The following is a 22112-nucleotide window of genomic DNA, read 5'->3' on the forward strand; positions in this document are numbered from 1 at the left end:
GTATGTCTACACGATCCGGGCATTCAATATACAGCAGCAGTGGTCCGAGCCCAACCATAGTTGAAACCTGGTCCCATCCTCTTCTCTCCGTCCTCTCCCTCCCATCCTCTCCCCCTCCCATTCTCGCCCCTCCTCTCCTCTCCTCTCCTCTCTCCCCTCCTCTCCTCTCTCCCCTCCTCTCCTCTCTCCCCTCCTCTCCTCTCTCCCCTCCTCTCCTCTCTCCCCTCCTCTCCTCTCCCCTCCTCTCCTCTTCCCATCCTTTCCTCTCCCATCCTCTCCTCTCCCATCCTTTCCCATCCTCTCCCCTCCCATCCTCTCCCCTCCTCTCCTCTCCCCTCCTCTCCTCTCTCCTCCCCTCCCCTCCTCTTCCCACCCCTTCCCTCCTCTCCCTCTCCCATCCTCTCCTCTCCCCTCCCCTCACCTCTCATCCTCTCCTCTCCCTCCCATCCTCTCCTCTCCCCTCCCATCCTTTCCTCTCCCATCCTCTCCTCTCCCATCCTTTCCTCTCCTCTCCTCTCCCCTCCCCTCCTCCTCTCCTCTCCTCTCCTCTCCCTCCTCTCCTCTCCCATCCTTTCCTCTCCCATCCTCTCCTCTCCCATCCTTTCCCATCCTCTCCCCTCCCATCCTCTCCCCTCCTCTCCTCTCCCCTCCTCTCCCTTCCTCTCCTCTCCCCACCCCTTCCCTCCTCTCTCCCTCTCATCCTCTCCTCTCCCTCCCATCCTCTCCTCTCTCCTCCCATCCTTTCCTCTCCTCTCCCCTCTTCTCCTCCTCTCCCCTCCTCTCCGTTCCCCTCCTTTCCTCTCCTCTCCGCTCCCCTCCTCTCTCCCATCCTCTCCTCTCTCCTCCCATCCTCTCCCCTCCTCTCCTCTCCCCTCCCCTTCCCTCCTCTCTCCCTCCCATCCTCTCCTCTCCCCTCACCTCTCATCCTCTCCTCTCCCTCCCACCCTCTCCTCTCCTCTCTCCTCCCATCCTTTCCTCTCCTCTCCCCTCCTCTCTTCTCCTCCTCTCCCCTCCTCTCCGTTCCCCTCCTCTCCTCTCCCCTCCTCCCCCCTCCTCTCTTCTCCTCCTCTCCCCTCCTCACCATTCCCCTCCTCTCCTCTCTGCTCCCCTCCTCTCGTCTTCCCTCCCCCCCACCCCACCCTCCGATGGAAAAGACACTGCTAATTATTGCTCAGGGGTTGCTTGAATACTAATGAACCATAATAAATTACACTAATTATACAGAGGAATTAATGAACACTTTTGAATGGTGGGATCGTACATTTTTTTCGGGGGGGAGGGGGCGCAGGGAGCTCTATTTGCTTTTTAGTTTTTGTCTAACCTGCTGCATTTAAGCGTAACAGATAACGTACTTAGCGATTCTTCCACATTAAATTGTGCCACTTAATAGTACAGTACGACCCTCATTATTTGGCTAAACGTTGCTTTAGATTTCAGATAAGTTTCATTGGCTTGCCATCAGTGGAGCACATCTCATGATGAAACACCGCAATGGGGTTTTATTACCCTGTTTTGCAGTCATTAAAGCAGTGATTAATTGCTGTGAGGCTTCTTGTTTTCCTCCTGATGAATCGTAGAGTGCATGACTGTTTGTGGGACACAGCTGTGGCTGCCACATTTAGTCTACAAAATACAGTCAATCCACTTGATGTATATTCTGTGAAGCGCTTTGAGATGCCTCAACGACTTGATAAGGCGCTACATCAAATGAAAGGATTATTATTATTATTATGAGGCCGATGATGGTGGAGAGGAGGGGACGAGAGATGTGCAGAAGGCCCGGAGCCTTGACTGAATATAAGAAACGTTCACAATTCTCTGCGCCATTTGGAGTTTTTTTTTTAAAAAAAGGCTATTGCTTAAGTAATTGCTGTCGTGGTGGAAAAATCAGATTTTAAAATATATTTATGTAAGGTGTATGAAACTCTTCTAGGGCAGTGAAGCAATTTTCTGAATGGAAACAGTGAAGCTCAACAATGAGTAAATAAGTGCTGAGGGGAAAGGAAGGTAGAACATAGGTGTAGGTTTCAGTGTAAATAACCATAAGTGAAGCTGCTGCATTCTCGCTGAGACGGGTCCCTGTGCCAAAAGGGTTTCTTTAGTTAATGGAAAAAATAGCTGTGGTTTTCACTCGTTGCATATAAATCAGTGTTGTTGTGAACGGAAAACATGTGTTTGTTTTCAGGTGTGTGGTAAGGTTGACTCTGCAGATTACCAATACAGCAGCCTTGTGTTCTCAGTTTCATTACCTCCACAACTTTTAGTCAGAGAGGTGAGTTTTTTCTGGGATTTCCCCCACCCCTTTCTCCTCTCTCTCTCTCTCCCTCGCTTCCCTGTCTCCCCCTCCACCCGCCTCATTACTTATTGTGCCGAATGTGTGATTTATTTTTGTTTTATCTTTTTCTTAATTTTTAAAAAAATGTGGCATGAAAGTGTACATGGCTTCTTAACGAGTGATAAGGTGCAGGTTGCTCTTTGCTGCTATGTTACATATATCTATAATATTTGAGGGAATGTGCTGTTTGCTAAAATTGCTTTGCTTTGCTATTGTCCTATATCCCTCTATTATATATATATATATGTATATATATATATGTATATATATATCCTATATATGGTTACTCAATCCACAACTGTTTTGGGGACACTGCCATGCGCAATTGACTGCCGCATTTCGCCCACAAAACACACAGTCACTCCACTTTGCAGTATATTCTGTGAAGCGCTTTGAGACGTCTCAACGACGTGATAAGGCACCATATCGAATGCAAGGATTATTATTATTATTATTGTGCCTCAGCAAGCGTGACTTGCCATGTCTGCCTGTTCAGGTGGAAAGGAGAAGGGAGTTTCTTCCGGTTTCCTGGTCAACAATGCCCCAGTTTTTTTTGTAAATGAGCATTCACTTCATGGCTGTTTTGCGAGATGTTGCTGAGTGCAAATCGGCTGCTGCATTCGCCTGCAAGTAGGCAGTCACTTTACAATAAAACTCTGACTCACTTTGAGAATTTTCGAAATGCAAAGGCACTATTTCAGACCCAAGGATTATTATTATCATTTAACATTGCAGCTAATCGTGCGTCATGTAACTTGTTTCGATTGGCTTTTGAAGGCGAGGAGGGTCCTCTTTGCTTAGGAACGGAATCATTTTTGTACCCGGTGTCAGTGTCCTGGGCACGATACCCTAGGTGAGGGGCGCTATATAAATGCAAGTTGTTGTTGTGTCCATTTCAGTATGGGCCCAGATACGCAGCAAAAAAAAAAATGCCTTCAGGAACTTAGCATTAATTGCAAATTTGGTTACCTGGTGTGAAATTTCCGTTTATGTGCCAGCTACGAGCTCTGAATGAAACTGACTGATGATGCGGGTGCCAAATGATAAATAGTTTTGTGTCACTGGTTCATGGCTGAGGGGGAGGAGAGAGAGGGAAGGAGAGAGGTGGTGGTGGTTGAAGTAGGGGGGGTTGGGGGAAGAAACAATAGTATTCAATGTGCCATTCTTCACTGTCAACTTTGCATATTCCTTCAAAAATAATTGGTCACTCGATCCACGACTGTTTGTTATATTCAGTGAAGCTCTTTGAGACGTCTCAAAGACATGATAAAGCACGATATCAAATGCAAGCATTATTATTATTATTTTATTCGCAGTGGCAACGACACAGACTGTTTGACAGAAAACTGCGGCCGTCATTTATGTTAATGAAACAACCTGCGACTTGTACATGGGAAACGTGACATGTGGGGTGGGAGGGCGGCTTTAGATGTTACATTGTGTTCTGATGGACCGTTCACTGTGAAGTTAAAAGCATAGTTGTGCATTATGAAGCCACCAAGTGGAGTCCATTTCTGTACATTACCAGTATCGATGGGGTCTAGTTGACCCGGGGCTCCGTGAATCTCTTCACCCTTTTAAGCAGGTTTTCTTATAAGGCAATCTCATGGATGACGACTTCTGTGACTAGATAGTGCCTTTCACAGGATTTACTCAGAATTGTAGTGGCTTATGTTTGTAGGTGAATTGTCCAGCACCCTGGGGGACGTCTTTCTGATGTGAAGGACGCTATACAAGTGTAATTTGTTTGTTGTTGTGGTTGTTGTGAATCCAGCAGCCCATTTTCACACACCAATGGTCCCACAAACAGCCACGAAGCAAGTGCCCCACTTTACCCGGGGGATTGAGGAGTTCCTGTGTGTCAGCTCAGGATGGTGCCCTTCAGGGTTACTCTGCGGAGGGAGTTCCCTGATTTGTGCGATTCAGATTACTTAATTGAGGAGTTGTGTTAAGCAATGCCTCGCTATGTCCGTAATCATTTAATTAGTCAACAAATATCAGCAGCAAATATCCTCATCGGGATGTCTGACACTCACCTATAAAAATAGCCTCTTTGTATTCAGGCCTATTGGCTAATTTGTTTTGCAGTCAATTGTATCTTTTAATCTGATTTCGCTGACAGTGCATCACAATTGAATAACTTGCAGCAACTCAGTAATATTCTCATTAAGCCTGAACACGGTTTCCTTCTCTGTAACCTAAGAGCTCAAGTCCTTTTTGACCCAACCACCAATTGCCATCTCTTAATCGTTCTGCTTTGCTCTTGCTGTGTGGCTTGACGTATTGTGACAGAATTTTACTCAGGTTCTGGATTGATCAAACTCCACTTCTGCTGAGCTGTGTTTTGACCTGAGCGATAGGTGGTCAATACTTTTCGAGCCTCTTTGAACACACTTAAAAGCCCCATTCAACTGAAGGTCAAACCTGTGCTAAATTCTGAACCTGTGCTCCCGACTGTCAAAGTGTCAGCCTGGCTCAGTTGGTAGCATTCTTGACTCTGAGTCTGAAGGTTGTGAGTTTAAGCCCCACATCGGGACTTTGAAGTCAGAATCTAGGCTGACACTCCAATGCTGGGCTGGGGGTATCCTGCATTGTCGGAGGTCCCATCTTTCGGTTGAGATGTTAAACCGAGTTCAAGTCTGCCTGTTCAGACGGACGTTAAAGATCACATGGCACTACTAGAAAAGAGACTGGAGTTTCTCCGGATGTCCCTGTCAACAACAACAAGATTCCATTTATAGAGCGCCTTTCACGTCGGGAGGACGACCCAAAGCGCTGTACAGTTGGGTCAGGACCCGAGCAGGGGTGAAATGGTCAGGGTGAGGGGAGGGAAGGGAGGGAGCAAGGAGGGGGGAAATGGTCAGGGTGAGGGGAGGGAAGGGAGGGAGCGAGGAGGGGGTAGAGAGTCGAGAGGGGAGCTGAAGGCACGGTCAAAGAGAAAGGACTTGAGACCGGCCTTGAAGGAGGAAAGGGAGGAAGCGGCGAAGGCACTGGGGGATGGAGTTCCAGAGCCGAGGGGCTGAGAGGCTGAAGGCCCCGGCCACCGATGGTAGGGCGGTTGGGGCGGGGGATGTGGAGCAGACCGGAGCCAGAGGAACGGAGGGTACGGGCAGGTAGGTAGGGGGATAGTAGGTCGGAGAGGTAGGAGGGAGCAAGGCCGTGAATGGCCTTGTAGGTGAGGATGAGGATCTTGAATTCGATCCTCTGGGGGATGGGGAGCCAGTGGAGGCGAGCGAGGGTGGGAGTGATGTGGTCCCGAAGCCTGGTGCGGGACAGTACACGAGCTGCAGAGTTCTGAATGACCTGCAGCTTGTGGAGGGAGGTGCCGGGAAGGCCGGCGAGGAGAGAGTTCCCATAGTCCAGCCTTGAGGTGATAAAGGCGTGGACCAGAGTTTCAGCAGCGTGAGGGGTGAGGTAGTGCCGTAGTCTGGCGACATTCCGGAGGTGATGGAAGGCGGTGCCAGTTGTGGCGCGGATATGGGGGAGAAAGGACAGCTCAGGGTCGAGACCCCGAGGTTCCTGATGGCTTTGAGAGGTGGAGAGTGCAGCCTTGGATGCTGATGGTGTCAGCGCCTGAGGTGCGGAGGCGCTGACGTGAGCCAATCAGGAGGGCCTCGGTTTTTCGCACGTTGAGCTGAAGAAAGTTGTCTCTCGTCCAGGACTCGATGTCGGACAGGCAGCTGTCAGGACATCGGTGGTCGTGGAGTTGAGGGTAGAGGAGGAAAGGTAGAGTTGGGTGTCATCCGCATACATGTGGAAGTTAACCCCATGTCTGCGGATGATGTCACCGAGGGGGAGCATATAGAGGGTGAAGAGGAGGGGACCGAGGACAGAGCCCTGAGGGACACCGCACGAGACAGTGCGGGGGCGGAGGAAAAGACGTTTGTGGAAACAAAATGAAGACGGTGGGAGAGGTACGACCTAAACCACTCAAGGACAGGGCCTTGAAGGTTGAGGTGGGAGGACAAGCGGTGGAGGAGGATAGCGTGGTCGACCGTATCGAATGCTGCCGATAGGTCGAGGAGGCAGAGGGAGCCCTGGTCGCAGATGGTCAAGATGTCATTGGTGACCTTGACCAGGGCAGTTTCTGTGCTATGGGCAGCACGGAAACCCGACTGAAGGGGTTCGACTAATGAATGGGTGGAGAGGAAAGAGCGCAGCTGGGAGGCGACAACTCTTTCAAGGCAATCCCACAGATAAAATTAGTCACTTGCTTTGTGGCTGTTTGTGAGGCACTTGTGTGTGCAAATGGGCTGCTGCGTTCACCTACAATTACAAGCCACTACACTTCACAGTAAATCCTGTGAAGCGCTTTGAGATGGCCTCCCGACATGAAAGGCGCTATACCAAATGTAAGGATTATTATTATTATACTAAATTTAAGGATTATTAACTGGATATGACACCTACACTTCATGCCAAAAGCCACTTGGTGGCACTGAGGGCAGATATTGATTGGGTTGCTCACCCCCGGTCCAAGTCCCGTTACTTTCTAACTCCTATGCGCCAAAGAAGTGCAAACGTGCCCCAAATCTCTACCAAGGAACTTAGCTCGTTCCTACGTTGGGGAAAAAAAAAGCTGGCCGTTTATGTGAAATCTTTTTTTTGTCTGGTTTGTTCTTGCTTGCGTTCCAGCTTCACGTTTGCCTTTCTAGGTTTCCTTAAAAAAAAAATTGTTTGGGATATTTTGTTCGGTTGTTGTGGTTACGATGCACAGAGCAAGTTGAATCTTATTGAAAGTGCGTCTGCGCTGTGGGATTCTGCAACTTCAGTATAGTACTGTAATCCGCCAGGAGAGGACAGCATTTCCCCCCTTTTGAATCTCAAAAGGTTTGGGCTCCTGTTGTGGTTGGTTTAAACTAAATTTCGGACATTTTAGAATTGCATAATTCTCGCTTGTTCCTAAATAATAATAGTCCTTGCATTTGATATTAGCGCCTTATCACGACTTCTAGACGTCTCAAAGCACTTCACAGAATATACACATACATAAACAGTGGTGGATTGAAGTGATCAATTTTTTTTTTTTTGATTGAATTATTACTGCTGGAAAAGCGTCCGCCAATTGACTAAGAAATGGGTTCCTACTTACTGCTGGGTAAACATTCACCCTGCCAGGAATTGAACCCAGGTTTCTCGCTTGTGAGGCGATTGCTCTCTAACCACTGAGCTACAGGACTCCACTAATAACAACAATTTGCACTTGTACAGTGCCTTTCACATAGGAGAGCATCTCAGAGGGCTTTACAGAGACCGGATGCGAGATGGGTTGGGTGGGGGGTGGGGGGGGGTTGGAGTTGTTGGAGAGTAGATGGGGTTATAGAGGGGTTTTGAAAGTGGGCGGGTGGGGGGGGAATTGTTAGTTTGGTTGCGAAGTGGAGGGATTTAAGGGAGAGGTCCAGAGAGAGGGAGCAAAGTGGCTGAAAGCTCATCTGCCGATGGTGGGCAAATGAAGCAGGCCTGAGACGGTGGAGCATTTAATCTGCTCCATTACCTCTGTGGGGTGGAAGGGGGATTATATGCTAATGTGACAGCCTTTCAGTGTTGAGTGTTTTCATATTTCTTTCTCTAAAAGGATATAATAATAGCCCTGCGTGAAGACCCCAATATAAATGCAAGTAGTGGTTGCCATTGCAACACCAGTCTGGGTTCTCCTCCGTAAGAAGCAATAACTTTTCAACAGTTGAGAAAACTTGCACAAAATAGGTCGAATACAATAGTAGTTTGCATCAAGGGAACACATTGATTTCTGACAGTGTTGCTGTAAATCTGAGGCAAAATGGGTAGCCCAATGGGTTACACTTGTAGGGCCTTGGGTATTTGTATGTAGAGGTAAATTCGCCCCTTGACAGCTGTCAGAGCTTAATGGAATGAGTCTTTGAGGTCTTCTCAACCCACTTCCCAGGCGATCTCAGTATGTCCTGAGCAGCACTTTGAGACATCCTACTGATGGAAACGGCACCGAACCAAATGTGGAGAAAGGTGGTGGAGGCAAGGACACTGGACACGTTTAAAAGGCAGCTTGATTCTTCTTCAGGAAGTGATGGGGGGCAATCGGGAGGGCATGTGTTCTGGAGGGACGAGATCGGATGGGCCGAAGGGCCTTGTTCATCCATCTTGGAGATCTTGTGTAGTGTCTTGGTGCATTAACGCACTGTTTCTTATATCCTGGACGTGGACTTAAATGCAGATGAGATGTGATTCTCTATCTGCAAAGCTTCAGGTTTCTGCTGTACCTGACCTGGGAATGCTTGATACAAGGTGTAGTTTTTACCAGTAACTATTCGATCAGTTCTATGAAGAAATCTCAATTCAGAGGGTCGCGTTAGATCTCTATAACAAAGTGTCATTTATTCAATGAATCCATCCTACAAAGTGTATCTGTAAACAAGTCCCAACACTAATACAATCCCAATAAAATAAACACAATATGGGCTATAGCCAAAGATCAAAATAAAGTGAAGTATTTGAAGATTCCTACGATGTATGGCAGAGTGCAGTTTCTGCAGGTTGGCATGATTGGCATGTGAAGGGGAATTAACAGAGAGCTAAACACAGCCTTGTTCATCCAGACGGATCTCTTGATCTTGTAAAGATTTCTATTATTATTATTTTCGCTCATAAAATACACAGTCAATTCACTTTACAGTATATTGTGTGAAGGGCTTTGAGACGTCTTGAACACGTGATGAGGTAACAGCACCTCTTTTAAGGCTTGTCTCAAGACATTCCTTTCTATCTGCGCCTTTGGTCATCTTTTCCCTCGCTCTCTCCACCCGGTTCAAGTGCCTTGAGAAGGCCTCCTGACATGAAAGGTGCTGTGTGTATATACATGTATATATGTATATATATATATGCAGTAAATGAAAATTAGTATTGTATTATATTGTAGTGTCTAAAGTTTATTTGTGTGTGTGGGAGCGGGGGGCGGGGGTGGAGGTGGGGGAGGAGGGAGAAAGAAAATTGACGATTTATGAAGTATAGGCGTAAAAAGCTTGCTTACACTAGTAGGAATTTCTGAAATATCCCTGCTTAACTGGTTGTAGCAAGTCATCTGCTGTAAGCAATTATGTGTTTGCATTTTATTGCATGGTTAGAGTGTGGGCTCGGTCCAACGGGAGGTTTGAGGCTGTCTGGTGATGCACTTATACATACCAAGCACAGGAAATGCCACTTGATCTGCCTGATTGTTTACACTTGTTTTTTTCTCTTTTATCTTGGGGTGTGGTCACCTGCTCAATAGCATGCCACGTGGTTGCTGGTAAAACAGGAAGCGGGGTAAGTATTTTATTGCAGGGAAATTATCTACTTGTTTTGCAATAACTGCTTTAAAACTGTGTGCATTTTTCTGTTTTTTTTTACACACACACTCCCTGTCCCATCACCCCTACCAACACTTTCTCCTCCGAATGTTAAGGTAACAGTTCAGGCGCATTATTCGAAACACCCGAAATGTAGTTCCATCAATCCACAATTATTTGTGGGGCACAGTCAATCCACTCTACAATATATTCTGTGAAGCGCTTTGAGACGTCTCAACGATGTGATGATACGCTATATCAAATACAAGGTTTATTATTATTATAATTTGCAAATTAAGTGCCTTTTGGATCGCCTGTTTTGCACGTATATTTTTTCATTACAACGAAGCAGAACGAAGCAAGCTTTTGAACTAATTGTTTGGCAAAAGAGTGGGATTTACCGTATTTTTTAAAAAAAAGAGTTTGTCACCGCATTGAGAGGAGAGCACAGCTCTCGATGGCAGGATTTTAGTGTCTTGACACATACGGACACCCATCACCATGCTTAAGAGTATCCAAACTAAACTGAGATTTCCACATATGTAGGCTACCACACGTGGAAATTTCCCCGTGACCGGAATGGAATACGCACTCTCTCCCTGGAGGGGCACACTCTGCTTACCTAATGAGGTGCAGTTTGGAGAGAGCCAAGGCTTGAGGAACCCAGTGTGTGCATTGGGGGTTAACTGCTGGAGTCTAACCAGCGAAAACTGCATAGCCTGCCATTGTGAGCACTGTCTGGCAAGCTTCCCGCCACCTCTTGTCGAGCTTGGACAACCCTTACCATGAGGACTTTGGTTTGCAGAGTTAACAGGAGCTGGAGTGGGAAAAAATCCTTACAACCCCTCTCCCCCTCCCACAACCCCCGTGACAGATGCCGGTAGTTGAGTGGAATTGTTATAAGTAGACCCCCTCGAACAGCAGAAGCAATATCTTCTCAGGAACAGATTTATCTGCATGTGTAATTAAGAAACAAGGAGCACGTCAGTGGGGAGGGGCAGCTCTCAGACACGATAGGGAAGGTGGGGGGGTGGGTGCGGTGAAAGAGGATGATGCAGTGCAAGGAACGGTCAACAGGGACACCTGCTCTTGCTGTTAGTTGAAGCACAAACTCCCTTTTCTCCCGCCACCCACCCTAATGACATAAGGTATTGCAAGGATTTTTATAAAATCATTAAACATTCATATATATATAAATAAAAAAATATATATATACACATCCCAATACAACTCATTTTGTGGTCTAGAACTCTACTTTTTTCTGCCTCAAACCCTCTTGAGTTTTCTGATCACTTAGCCTGAATTTACAGCTGTCAATCGGACTGATTAATGCACCCACCTTCACCCGAGCCAGAGTAGTGGAGCCCCTGGCTTATGTAAAGTGAAGAGAGAGAAGGGAAAAAAGGAACCATCACCCACACGTAATATGCTCTAGGCTGCTTTGGATGCTTTTGGGTTTCATGCCAATATGGAACAAAAGAAATCTGAATAGTACTTTGAGAACTAACAAAGTTACAATTCCCACCAGAGGGAAGAGGCTCGTTCACACTTACCTAAACCTGTTTTAATCTCTGGAACATCTTTTTCAAAGTTATCCGGTACATTTTGCTGCCCTTTTCTGAACTGTTTCTACGTCTGTACATTGTGGTGGCCAGAAATGCGCCCAGTACTTCACATGTGTGCAAAACGCCAAATACTGCAGATGCGGGAAATCTGAAACAAAAACCGAAGTCGCTGGGAACACTCAGCGAGTCAGGCAGCATCTATGGAAAAAGAAAAGTGAGTCAACGTTTCAGGGTTGTGGACCTGATCAGTTCCATTTGTTTCCAAGTATTGAGGTTGGGTTAACGGCCCTGCAGATGTCTGGTATGGCTCTGTCACTTTTCTTGAGTATAGAATCTATGTTTTCTTGCAAGTAGGAACCCAGTCGTTAGTCGATTGGCGGTTCACTTCTCTGGGGATAATAACTCCTTCAAAAAATGATAATAATAATAAATTGATCCATCAATCCACGACCGCTGTGCTCAGTTGGCTGCTGTGTTTTCCCCACGAAATATACGGTCAATTCACTTTACAGTATATTCTGTGAAGCGCTTTGAGACGTCTCGAAAACGTGATAAGGTGCTATATCGAATGCAAGGATTATCATTATTATTACCAGCTTGTCCAAACCTCTCCGGTCTTGAACGACTCCCTCAAACTGCCTTTTCGTTCTTTTATTTTAAAAAAAATCTCCTCACTTGCCTCACTGAGTATCCTGGGGTACAGTTCACCTATCCCAGGAGGTTTGTTATTCTCTCAGCCCCTCTAGGGCCTAAGATGTTGCTCGTTTATGAGCAGTTCTTCCTCTTGTGGCTATTTGGGAACGTAGGCTGTGGGTACGGTCTCCCGACCTAAAGTGTCAACGGTAGGAATCAAGAAGTGTATGTTAGTGAAATAATGTTCTGTAGTTAGTAGGGAAAACAAAGGGCTGTAACTTATAATGGGGGAAATCCGTCCAGAGGCACACAGTGAGTTGGTTAGAAGTAAACAATGTGTTGGTTAGACTTTGTGTACTGGTACTTAGATTGAAGATATGTCCTCTTGTGTGTGTGTGTGTGTGTGTATAATATATATATATATAAAGACTCCAGTGCAGAGACCAATGAAGATCAAAAACCTACCCAAACAGACAGGAATATATCAGACAGGGACTGACTATCATCTGTAGATTTTCTCCTAATGGGGTTCTCCGCGTATGCAGTAAAGGGATCCTGTAATTTATTGTTGTCTTGTTTTAATTTCCTCCAAATTGGATTAGATGTTGGACCGAAATCCCGTCTGCCTATTTGGGTAGACTTTGAAGATCCCGTGGCTGGCGCTGTTTTAAGGAGGGTGGGGAGAGAGGAGAGGTATTTTTATGTCTCATTAAAAGATTGTATCAGTAACATGAGGGAAGTGAAAGAGGCTATATAAATGCAATTTGTTGTTTATTATTGGGATGGACACCTGTCGAAATGGGGATTGACGATAAGGCAAAAGAGTGATGCAATGAAGAATATGTTAGTATCGGTAAAAGATGACAGTTTGCAGTGCAAAATGTGTGACTGGGAGCTGACTACACTGTGGTCAGAGAGTCTGTTGACCAACCTACAAAAAAAAAGCCATGAGTCATAGTTCAATATTGCTTTTTACAAACTTGAAAATAGAGAAGTAAAACTTCCACAAACTGCCCTTCCTCTTTTCAGGCTTCTTTGCATCTCTTTGCAATGACATCTTGATCATCTGCGGCCAGGGCTCCCTCTGCCTCCTCGTCCTCCTCGACCTATCGGCAGCATTCAATATGGTCGACCTCGCTATCCTCTTCCACCGCTTGTCCTCCCACCTCAACCTTCAAGGCCCTGTCCTTGAGTGGTTTAGGTCGTACCTCTCCCACCGTCTTCATTTTGTTTCCACAAACGGCTTTTCCCGTCACAGGGAGAAGCACTTTTTTATTGTAATCTGTGTTTTCAGTACCTCCTTCCATCACCTCCGAAACATCGCCAGACTACGGCACTACCTGCCCGTACCCTCCGTTCCTCTGGCTCCGGTCTGCTCCACATCCCCCGCCCCAAACGCCCTACCATCGGTGGTCGGCCTTCAGCCTCTCAGCCCCGAGGCTCTGGAACTCCAACCCCAGTGCCTTCGCCGCTTCCTCCCTTTCCTCCTTCAAGGCCGGTCTCAAGACCTTTCTCTTTGACTGTGCCTTCAGCTCCCCTCTCGACTCTCTACCCCCTCCTCGCTCCCTCCCTTCCCTCCCCTCACCCTGACCATTTCCCCCAATGCTCGGGTCCCGACCCAACTGTACAGCGTCTTGGGACGTCCTCCCGACGTGAAAGGCGCTTTGTAAGTGAAATCTTGTTGTTGTTGTTGTTGCAAGTGGCTTCTACAGCATTATCAAGAGCCTGGTAAAAATCCAGCTGCTGGTTTGACCCACTGACACAAGCAAGTGTGACCTTGTCTACACTTGTGAGTGTTCAATTGAGGACTATCCCTGGAACGTTTTGGAGTTTAATGTCAGTGTAAAGCCACTGTGGTGTGCAGACGTTCACAAATCTAAACTGGGTGTGTGTAAAGCACTTTGAGACGTTCTGCTTCACGTGAAAGGCGCTAAAGCAACTGCAAACTATTGCTCGTTTCCCAGAGGTTCACAATGTTTCACATGTTTCAAGGCACTTAATTAATCTGCGTTTGATTTAATCGTTTAAAAAAGTACTATTTAAATGAAACTTATCAAAACACCTGGTTTGGTCAAAACATCACCTTCTGAGGTGTCGGCAAGTGTGAGATTACGAATATTTAAGTTGTACTAGTTTTATTTTATAAAGACTAAAATCAGGGGTGTGGGGAAGTTCAACTGTAATTTATTTAAACCTTGACTTCCATATTTTTGTAGTCATTTCCTGCCATAAGCAAGTGACCTCCTACGTGGAGGAAGACGTATGTGTGTTTGGTGTGAACGTGACTGGTTTATTTCCCCCCCCTCCTCCTCCTCCTCCTCCTCCTCCTCCGACGCTTGGGAATTACCCTTTCCTTATCTCTTCACCCTCCCCCCACCAACTGTTTACTGCCTCCTCCGCTACGCGTATTGTGTGTGTGTTTGGGGGGTGGGGGGAGGGTGCTTGTAGCATTTGTGTTTTGCAGCCTGTTATCTGAAAGTGTTGCACCACCTGTGTTTGCACAAGTTTCCATTAAAAATAAATAAAATGACTGGCGAGTGTGGGGGAAGAAATAACAGGTGCTGTCACAAACATTAGTGATCACATTTGATTTTAATAGAACTGGCATGCAGTAGGTGTGGAAGTCTCCTAGGTTAAAGCCCGTTACCCTCCTAGTGGGCACTGCACCTCCCTCCCCCCCTCCTCCCTCCCGCCCAACTCCTCTTCAAGTAAAAACTTGCCCTCCTAAAAGGACTCTAAAATTCTGGTATTCTAAAAGGGCACGTTGGAGAAACTACATCTGGTTCCAGACTTGCACACAATCTTGCTCGCATTTCAAAGCATTCAGAGTTTGGCAATTTCTTTAAATTCAATCACTGTTTTGAGGGTTTCGAAGAACTGTGTGAAAACCAGCTACAATATGAACGATTTACTGTAATATTTATCCTTGCATGACGTTCGAACACCTTGAAGCTTTTTTGCACACTTCTCTGTAAAGTGCGGCGGCTGTGTTTGTAGGGGAACGGACGGAACGTGGAATCCTGTAGCGTAGTGGTTAGCGCGCTCACCTCATGAGGATAATAATCCCTCAAAAAAATTACCAACAAAGTATAGTCAAGATCCACTTTACAATATATTCTGCGAAGCGCTTTGAGACGTCTCAAAGACGTGAGAAGGCTCTATCAAGTGCAACAACAACAACAACAAAATTACATTTGTTAAGCGCCTTTCACATCGGGAGGACTTCCTAAGGCGCTGAACAGTCGGGGATCAGGACCCGAGTGTGTGGGGGCAGGGTTGGCATGAGGGAGGGCAAAGAGGTAAGAGAGCGGCTGAAGGCATGATCGAAAAGGAGGGTCTTGAGTCTTGCAAGGATTATTATTATTATTATGGTTTGCCAAATTCTGCAAGCTTTGAACTGCTAAGAAAATAATGCAAGTCTAGATCCAGGTGATGCCTCCCATGTGTCCTGTGTTTGTGTGTGTGTGTGTGTTGCAGGTAAAGCGGGGCAACCAGCAATTTTTAATGGATTATTATTATTGCAAAGCGATACGCTGATCAACTAAGAACTGGGTTCCTACTTACTGCTAGGTAAACAGAGGAGTGTGGAATAAGGAAACTTGCCTAAGGTTTTGACCCCCCCAGGAATCGAACCCGGGTCTTCTTGTTTGCGAGGCGAGCATGTTAGCCACTTGCTAAGGGACCTAACGTAACCTTCTGGCTCAGAGGAAAGGGTGCTACCAGTTGAGCCAGGCTTGATACCATATCCGCGACAGCTTAGCACTCCTTTCTCCACTGAAAGCGATGGGAGGTTGTGTGTGTGGTTCATAAACCACACAAAACGGGTAGGCCCCAGAGAAGCGACCCCATCTGAGAAGCTGGTTTGCTGCCTCGGGGAAGTGTGAATTGGAGCGCTTACTCACATTTTCCGTTAACACCTGGTTTCTCGTGCACGATCTTTGGCGTGTGAAAGTGCCGAGAAATTTTAACTGAGGTCTTTTAACTTATTGATTGAAATGTTGCTGCATATAGGTGGGGCTTCGCGATGAGTGGATTATAGCTCTTGCTTTTTGTCACATCGTCTGAGAGGATTGCAAGACTGTAGCGTCATCAAAAGAGTTCAAGTCACTGTGGTCTGTGGTGGTCTGACACTCTGGGTTGCAGCCCAGTGTCACAGTTGGCTATTTAGTGTTTCCTTGCTTCCATCTCAGAGAAGTGAATGGAACACTTTGTGTTAGTCAGCCTGGCTCAACTCTGAGTCAGACGTTTTGTGGGTTCAAATCCCACATCCAGGACTTGACCTCACGTAGTCTAAGCTGACGTTCCAATAGAGCGCTGGGGATGTGTTGCATTATCTTTTGGCTGAGCGTGTTCAAGTGGATGTTAAAAGATCACGTGGCACTATTTGAAAAGGGAAGGGAGTCTCTCCTGATGTCCAGGCCGACAATCCCCCAAATAAAGTTGGTCACTCACTTTGTGGCTGTTTATGGGACATTGCCGTGTGCAATTGTGCTGCCCCGTTTGCTTACAAATGCAGTCACTCCATTTTACAGTAAATCGTGTGAAGCGCTTTGAGACATCCGACAGGATAAGGCGCTATGCCAAATGCAAGGATTATTATTAATAGTGTTGCTAATAATCATCCTTGCATTTGATACAGTGCCTTATCACATTGTTGAAATGTCTCAAAGTGTGCAAACACTTGATTTACTGTAAAGTGCAGCGACTTTGGATCCTACAGTCGATTTGCACGCAGCATTGTACCACAAACAGCCATGAAGTCACCATGGGGTCGGGAGAAAGTTCCTTTTCGAAGATGAGTCTGAATATGAAAGATCGAGATCTTTTGTTTTTATTTTGACAGACAACCAGGTTCATTAACAAAAGATGACGTGTTACAGCTGAAGGAAGTCTACAAGTGGTTGACCCACCCTCTCCTTTCTGAGGAGCTGGGGGTGCCTGTCGATGGCAAGGTATGCTCTTTGTCTCCGTGTGTTTCCCGTGATTCAGTACGTCTTGATCAATCACCCGCACGTGCACTTACTGGCAAGCATTGGAATCGTATTGAATTGTGAAAAATGAAGTTCTTCTGCGTGTACGTCAACGGATCAAGGCGACATTTCCCGCGATTCAGTGCAGCCGTTAAGCTTCGGAGTGATGGAGGGGAGAAGAGAGCAGTGTTATGTGTTGCAAGATGAGTAAATCGACCAGTGCAGTGAAATCTAAGCGGTTTCGATAGGAAAGTGAACTGGACTCGAGTCAATGACTTAGGCGATTGTACGATGTATAAAGATAAATATATTTTTTAAAACTTAAGATTTTAATGATCCTATTTGACGCTCTGAGAAAATGTAATGTTCCTGGTTCTGAACTGGGTCTGAACGGGTCACAAAATTGATACGTGGTTATTTAACAAAGAAGAAACTGTGTTTCTTCCCAATACCAGAGCTTATTTGAAGTGAGTGTGATCTTCGCCCACCCTGAAACAGATGGAGATTGCCATTTCCTGTAAGTCGACGCATTTTATTACTTTTTTTCTCTTGCGTGCCTTTGGGGGGTCTTTGTGCAACGTCTACAGTATCAGCGGTTTCATTGTCATTGTCAGTAATTATTGTCATTTCCCTATGGACAAAAAAGTACATTTCCAGGTGATGGGTGTACGAAAGTTGGAGGCTTGAAGGGGATACGGAGGTATGGGGGGGTGACGGACATGGGAGGCATGTGAAAATATTCTTGGTGGTGGGGTCAACAATTCCCCAGACCAAATTGGTCACTCACTCCATGACTGTTTGTGGGACATTGCTGTGCTCAAATTTACCTACATCTGTTACTCTTACCCACAATATGCAGTCATCGCAATCCTCAGTAAAATTCTGTCCTAAAGTGTTTAATTGGTAGTCAATTTGCGCACAACCTTGCCCCACAAACAGCTGTGATATGAATGATCAATTTTAGTTGGGGGGATTGTTGGCCAGGACATCGTGAGAGACTTCCTTTTTGCGCTGCGGACGCAGAGAGGCACAAAAGCAAAAGTAAGGATTAATATTACTCAATGCGCTAACGCTGGGTACCCTGCACTGCTTGCCTGGTTGCAAGCATTCCCCAGCTGGTTTGCGAAGTGATATCAGCAACTGATGACCCAGAAGCGGGTCGGACGGCCATTTCTTTCCCGTGGGCCATTTAATATTTCTCTTGGACCCGAGATACCATATTCTAACTGGTGGAAGGAAGAGGGATGGGGGTGGGGAAAGGGAGTGTAGTTCTTCTCTCATTGAGTCACAGTGTAGCACACTGATTTTGTAATGGTCTAAGAATTCAGGTTAAATAATAACCTGTCGGGGGCGCGAGGTGAAATTCCAGCCGTTCAATCAGCCACGAGGCTCCTAAACATTCCCTTTGTGCTGTGGATTGAGCAGCGTTGAGTTCAGTGACCAAGAGAACCATGATGTTATGTTGTGTTTTATTGCGTTTATTGCGAATTGTTGTTGTTCTCGGCCACTGTTAAGTACATTGAGACGCTACCCAGCGTGAAAGGCGCTATGTAAATGCAAGTTGTGGTGGTGGTTTCAAGACGGACGGGTAGAGGGAAGGAGTTCCAGGGACTGGCGGACAGGGTTGGGGGTGGGGGGGGAGAAGAATTAGTTGGTGGGAGCCAAGGAGGATGACCTCCATATTGATCATGTTGAGCGACATGAAATTGAAGCTCCTTCGAGCCTTAATATGTGACAAGCAGTTGGTTGGAACATCAATAGACCTAGAAGCAAGGGTAGAAGTAGAAAAGTACGTTCCCGTGAGCACTGAAGCACGGGTTTTGTGTTTGACAGGGTCTATCAGTCCCGATCCCCTATTCAATATATTGCTAATCTTCTGCTATGACCTCGTCTCCAGGTGTCTGACACATGTGGAAACCAATCACCAATGCTTTAAGAGTATCCAAATCAAACAGATTTGCACATCTGTATATCACCTACACATGGAAATTTCCCATTACTTTGTGATGGAATGCACACTCTCTCCCCTGGAAGGACACACCCTGCTTACCTAATTCCAGAGAGTATTGGGCACACGTTGGTGAGAGTCAAGGCTTGGCGACTCCAGAGTGTAGGTTAGGATAACTGTTGGAGTTTAACCAGCTAACCACTGAAAATACTGTCTGGCAAGCTTTCCAGCTGCTTGCCCGACTAGGACGACTCTGGCTATTGTGGCTTTGGCTTACAGGGTTAACATTAGCTGAATTGGGAAGAATCCTTAACCCCAGTCTCTAGGGGAATCCAGCGTGGAGGACGCTATCTAAATGCAAGTTGTTGTTGTTGTTGAAGCTGTTTGGTGCTATACCAAATGTAAGGAGTATTTTTTATTAGGCAGGGTTTGAAAGGCATACAGTAATATAGCATAAAGGCTGGGAGGAAAAGCGGTGGCAGACTGGATAATTCAAAAATAAATGCTGCCTTGTTTTAAAATGTCCAATAGCTATATTTGATGATTACCATTAGAGGACCTTTTTAGAATCTAACCAGCAATGTTTTTTTTAATCAAGATGTTGGTGCTAACCTGTGGGCGCGATACTGTGGGAGATTGATACAAGTGCAATGATTCAATTGGGTTGTGTGTGTGTGTGTGCGTGTGTGTGTATGAGGGAGAGTGCAACTGAGATAAGAAAACCTTTGCATATTGCCCACAGCACATCATTTCGTCCGCTCTTCGCTCTGTCACTCTGTAGGAGTTCGATGTCGCGGTGACGAAGCAGTGAAAGCACGTAATTCTTTTTGATTTGCCACTTTAGCCCTACTGGAAAAATGTGGTCGTCTGCGAGAGTCTCTCTGAGCAACGAGACTGATAGCATTTCTAATAATAATCTTTTGCATTTGAAACAGTGCTTTACCATGTCGGGAGTATGAGTCAAGTGCTTCATAGGATTTACCCTGTAAAGTTCAGTGACTGTGTATTTTGTAGGTGAATGTGACAACCAGTTTGCGAAATAATAATCTATTATCAAACGGCAGTATCAAAGGGATTGTCCAATTTTATTTTGGGTGATTGGTGGCCAGGACACAGTGAGAAACTGCCTTCTCTTTTCGAATCATGTCGCAAGATACATTAACGTCCATCTGAACAGGCACAGGCGGGACCTCGGTTTATCTTCGCATCCAAAGGACGGCTCCTCTGTCAATGCAGTGCTTTGCCGTGCTTTTGTCAGATCTTTCCTAAATCTGTTTCTTATCTGTTCCAGGGCCTCAGTATGCCGTGACTGTTTTCGACCAACAAAAAACAAGCAGGTAATTTTTTTTCTGGTCAGACGGGTGTCTTGACACATGCGGAAACCCATCACCATGCTTAAGAGTATCCAAACCAAGCTGAGATTTCCATGCATCCCACCTACACATGGAAATCCCAGAGATAGAATGGAATGCGCGCTCTCTCCCTGGAGGGACGCTTCCTGCTTACCTAATTCCAGAAAGTGTTAGGCGCAGGTTGGGAATCCTAGAGTCCATTAAGGGTGCTGCTGGAGTCTAACCAGCTAAGAAGTAAGTGGTTTATAGTGCTGTTTTGATGGTTCATTTGAAGCAGAAACTCCACTTGTAAACCAACAGGTTAGTTTTCATGGGAGGTGAATAGTTCAGGTGTCAGACAAGTTAGGGGCTCTTCAGTCTTCAAAGGAGACATCTCAGAGGAGACCTCAGAGAGTTGTATAAAATCTTAAATGGGATTGAAAATACTTTTGAATGCATCATCACAGGGGAACAAGAGGACACAGGTTTAGAGTTGCAAAGGGCAATTTCAGATGAGAACACTAAACAACAACAAATTATACCTGTAGAGCCCTTTCACATCGGGAGGATGTCCCAAGGCACTGGATAGTCGGATTTAGACCCGAGCAATTTTTTTTCTAAAAAGAACAGCTTGATGTTGTGATAGAAGGACAGCAAGGTTGGCGTTTTGGAAGAAGGAGATCAATGGACCGAAGGGTCTTCTTCATCTGAACCAATCTGGTGATCTTGTGATAAAAACACGATGGAGTGAAAAGAGTAGAACAACAACAACTTGCACTTATTATAGCGCCCTCCACACACGGTAGCGTCTCAGAGCGCTTAACAGTGGCGGAGCCTGACTCCGAGGAGGGGGGAGGTGGCCATAAGCACAGTCGAAGAGGAAAGTTTTCAGGCGGGACTTGAGAGAGGGGAGAGAGGGGGCACGGTGGAGGGAGAACCACTCTTTCAACAGTCATTTGTGTACAGATAGCTAACAAATTGTTTGCTATCTGTACAGTATTTCAAGAATAATATATCAAGTGTCGTCTGTATGTCATAATATATTTTCTCCACACTGCTTCAGATAATGTCACAGAGACCATGTCCCGCTCCAGCCAATGCCATTTAAAATTTGGGTGATTCAAGAGTCTCTCCCTGTATTCAAGATGTGTCAGCCTGGCTCAGTCAGTAGTGCTCTCGCCTCTTGAGTCAGAAGGTTGTGGGTTCAAGCACCACATTGAGACTTGGAATGACATTGTCTAAGCTGACACTCAAATGCTGTGCTGAGGGTGCGCTATTACAGTGTACGAAAAAAGAAGGGAGCTGGGCATTCTAGCTGGGAAGGGAGGGTTGGGGATGGGAGGTGGCTGAGGAGGTTGTGGGGGCAGAGAGAACATGACAGTCAGCGCAATCAACGAGGTAAATCTTGAGGCGGGTTTTAGAAGTGGGAAGGGAAGGGGCAAGGCAGAGGTATTCCCGTGATGAAGTTCCAGAGAGCAGGGGCAGATTGCCTGAAGGCTTACGCACAAATGATTAGGGTTGTGGTGGGGGAGGGAGCTTAGTGTATGAAGCGCTGGTGTTCGCTGAATAGTTTTGAGCTGTAAAGTAAAGTAATGATGTAATTGAAGATCACCACATCCTGTGTAGCGAGCCTGGGGTTCTGAGAACCAATGATGACCGAGGTCTTTGCTTTGATCTATTCCTTTCAGTCAGTTTTCACACGAATGGCAGTGGTGAAAGCCTTGGAGAAGATAAAAGACGACGACTTCCGACAGTGAGTTTAAACCGTTTTTATTTTCTCTCTCTCGTGCTCGTTTCTCACACTCTTCCTTCCCCCAAATGATGCAAAATTCCTTTTGGTTTGTTTCTCAGTAAATCCTGCGAGAAATGAGATATGAAGATAAATTTATGATGTGTGTTTAGTAATGAACAGATCGTTGGGGAAACCCTGGACAGACAGGCGGAGGCGTGGGGTGTGTAAAAAAAATGCAGTCGGATTCCTTTATAACGCGGTGGTCGGTTTGGGGGTGTGGAGGGGGAGTCCTAAAAT

The 22112-nt window shown here is 46.1% G+C and overlaps 1 protein-coding gene across 4 annotated transcripts in view; it reads left to right on the plus strand.

The window, feature by feature from the left end:
* The window catches only part of pus10 (pseudouridine synthase 10), a 40967-nt gene that overhangs the window by 8504 nt on the left and 10351 nt on the right, over positions 1-22112 (plus strand). For all 4 annotated transcript variants that reach the window (XM_042333001.1, XM_042333003.1, XM_042333004.1 and 1 more), the window contains exons 4-9: positions 2186-2272; positions 9579-9613; positions 16678-16786; positions 17260-17321; positions 20044-20089; positions 21772-21836. In XM_042333001.1, coding sequence (XP_042188935.1) covers positions 2186-2272; positions 9579-9613; positions 16678-16786; positions 17260-17321; positions 20044-20089; positions 21772-21836 — 404 coding nt within the window. The remainder of the gene's footprint in view (positions 1-2185; positions 2273-9578; positions 9614-16677; positions 16787-17259; positions 17322-20043; positions 20090-21771; positions 21837-22112) is intronic.

The sequence above is a fragment of the Callorhinchus milii genome, unplaced genomic scaffold (assembly GCF_018977255.1).
Source record: "Callorhinchus milii isolate IMCB2004 unplaced genomic scaffold, IMCB_Cmil_1.0 Scaffold3, whole genome shotgun sequence".
In the NCBI taxonomy this organism is placed as follows: domain Eukaryota; kingdom Metazoa; phylum Chordata; class Chondrichthyes; order Chimaeriformes; family Callorhinchidae; genus Callorhinchus; species Callorhinchus milii.